The sequence below is a fragment of the Triticum urartu genome, chromosome 1A (assembly GCF_056163025.1).
Source record: "Triticum urartu cultivar PI428250 chromosome 1A, HENAU_Tu73, whole genome shotgun sequence".
NCBI lineage: Eukaryota > Viridiplantae > Streptophyta > Magnoliopsida > Poales > Poaceae > Triticum > Triticum urartu.
The window spans coordinates 416,936,206-416,937,098 of record NC_141873.1 but is presented as its reverse complement, the minus strand read 5'-3'; the positions used below and the strand labels follow the sequence as shown (position 1 = coordinate 416,937,098).

The following is an 893-nucleotide window of genomic DNA, read 5'->3' as shown; positions in this document are numbered from 1 at the left end:
ATGGTCCTTAGGGTGAGTCGGAGAAGGTGGCTTTCATTGAGGAGTTGAGGGCTCTCTCTGCCACGACTGTAAGGCAGTGGCTTCTTTTGGGGGATTTCAATTTGATCACTAAAGCGGCGAACAAGAGCAACGCCAACATCAATCGCCGTCTCCTTGGGAAATTCCGCGGGGCCCTTGACTTCATGCAGCTAAAAGAGCTACGTATGTGTGGGAGGCGCTTCACCTGGTCCAATGAGCAAGCAAATCCGGTCATGACCAAGATTGACCACGTTTTCCACTCCGATGATTGGGATTTGCTCTTCCCAAATGCGCATCTCCAGGCCATCTCAACGACCTGCTCCGACCATGCCCCGCTATTCCTTCAGGGGTGCGTCGACAATGCGAGGAAGCCATCCTTCAAGTTTGAGGAGTTCTGGATGCGACTCCCCGGCTTCCATGATGCGGTCGCAGGCGCGTGGAACAAGCCCGTCCTGTCCCGGGATGCCCTCCGTACGATTCATATCAAGTTGTGCCGAACCGCGAAGGCTTTGCGCAAATGGCAAAAAGAGAGGGTTGGTGTTCTAAACACCCAAATTGCGGTGGCAAAGGAGATCATCTGGCGTCTGGATGTCGCCGAGGAAGGGCGGCCACTGTCAGAACCTGAGAGGGTTTTGAGGAGACAACTCAAGGCTTCCTACCTTGGCCTTCTCGCCATCCAGAAGGTCAAGATGAGACAGAGCTCGTGTCTTAACTGGATCCATTTGGGGGATGCCACCACCAAGCTTTTCCATGCCCGAGCCAATGGAAGGCGGTGCAAGAATTTCATTCAGACCATCAGGACCGACATCGGGCTGGCAATTACAAGTGAAGACAAGGAGCGGGCCCTCATCGACCACTTCCAAGATCACCTCTGA

General features: G+C 54.1%; 1 protein-coding gene across 1 annotated transcript; it reads left to right on the top strand.

The window, feature by feature from the left end:
• The first annotated feature begins 251 nt into the window (after positions 1-251).
• On the top strand, positions 252-893 carry LOC147991485 (uncharacterized). Its single transcript, XM_087538687.1, has one exon. It carries the CDS (start codon positions 252-254, stop codon positions 891-893), a length of 642 nt encoding a protein of 213 aa, XP_087394813.1.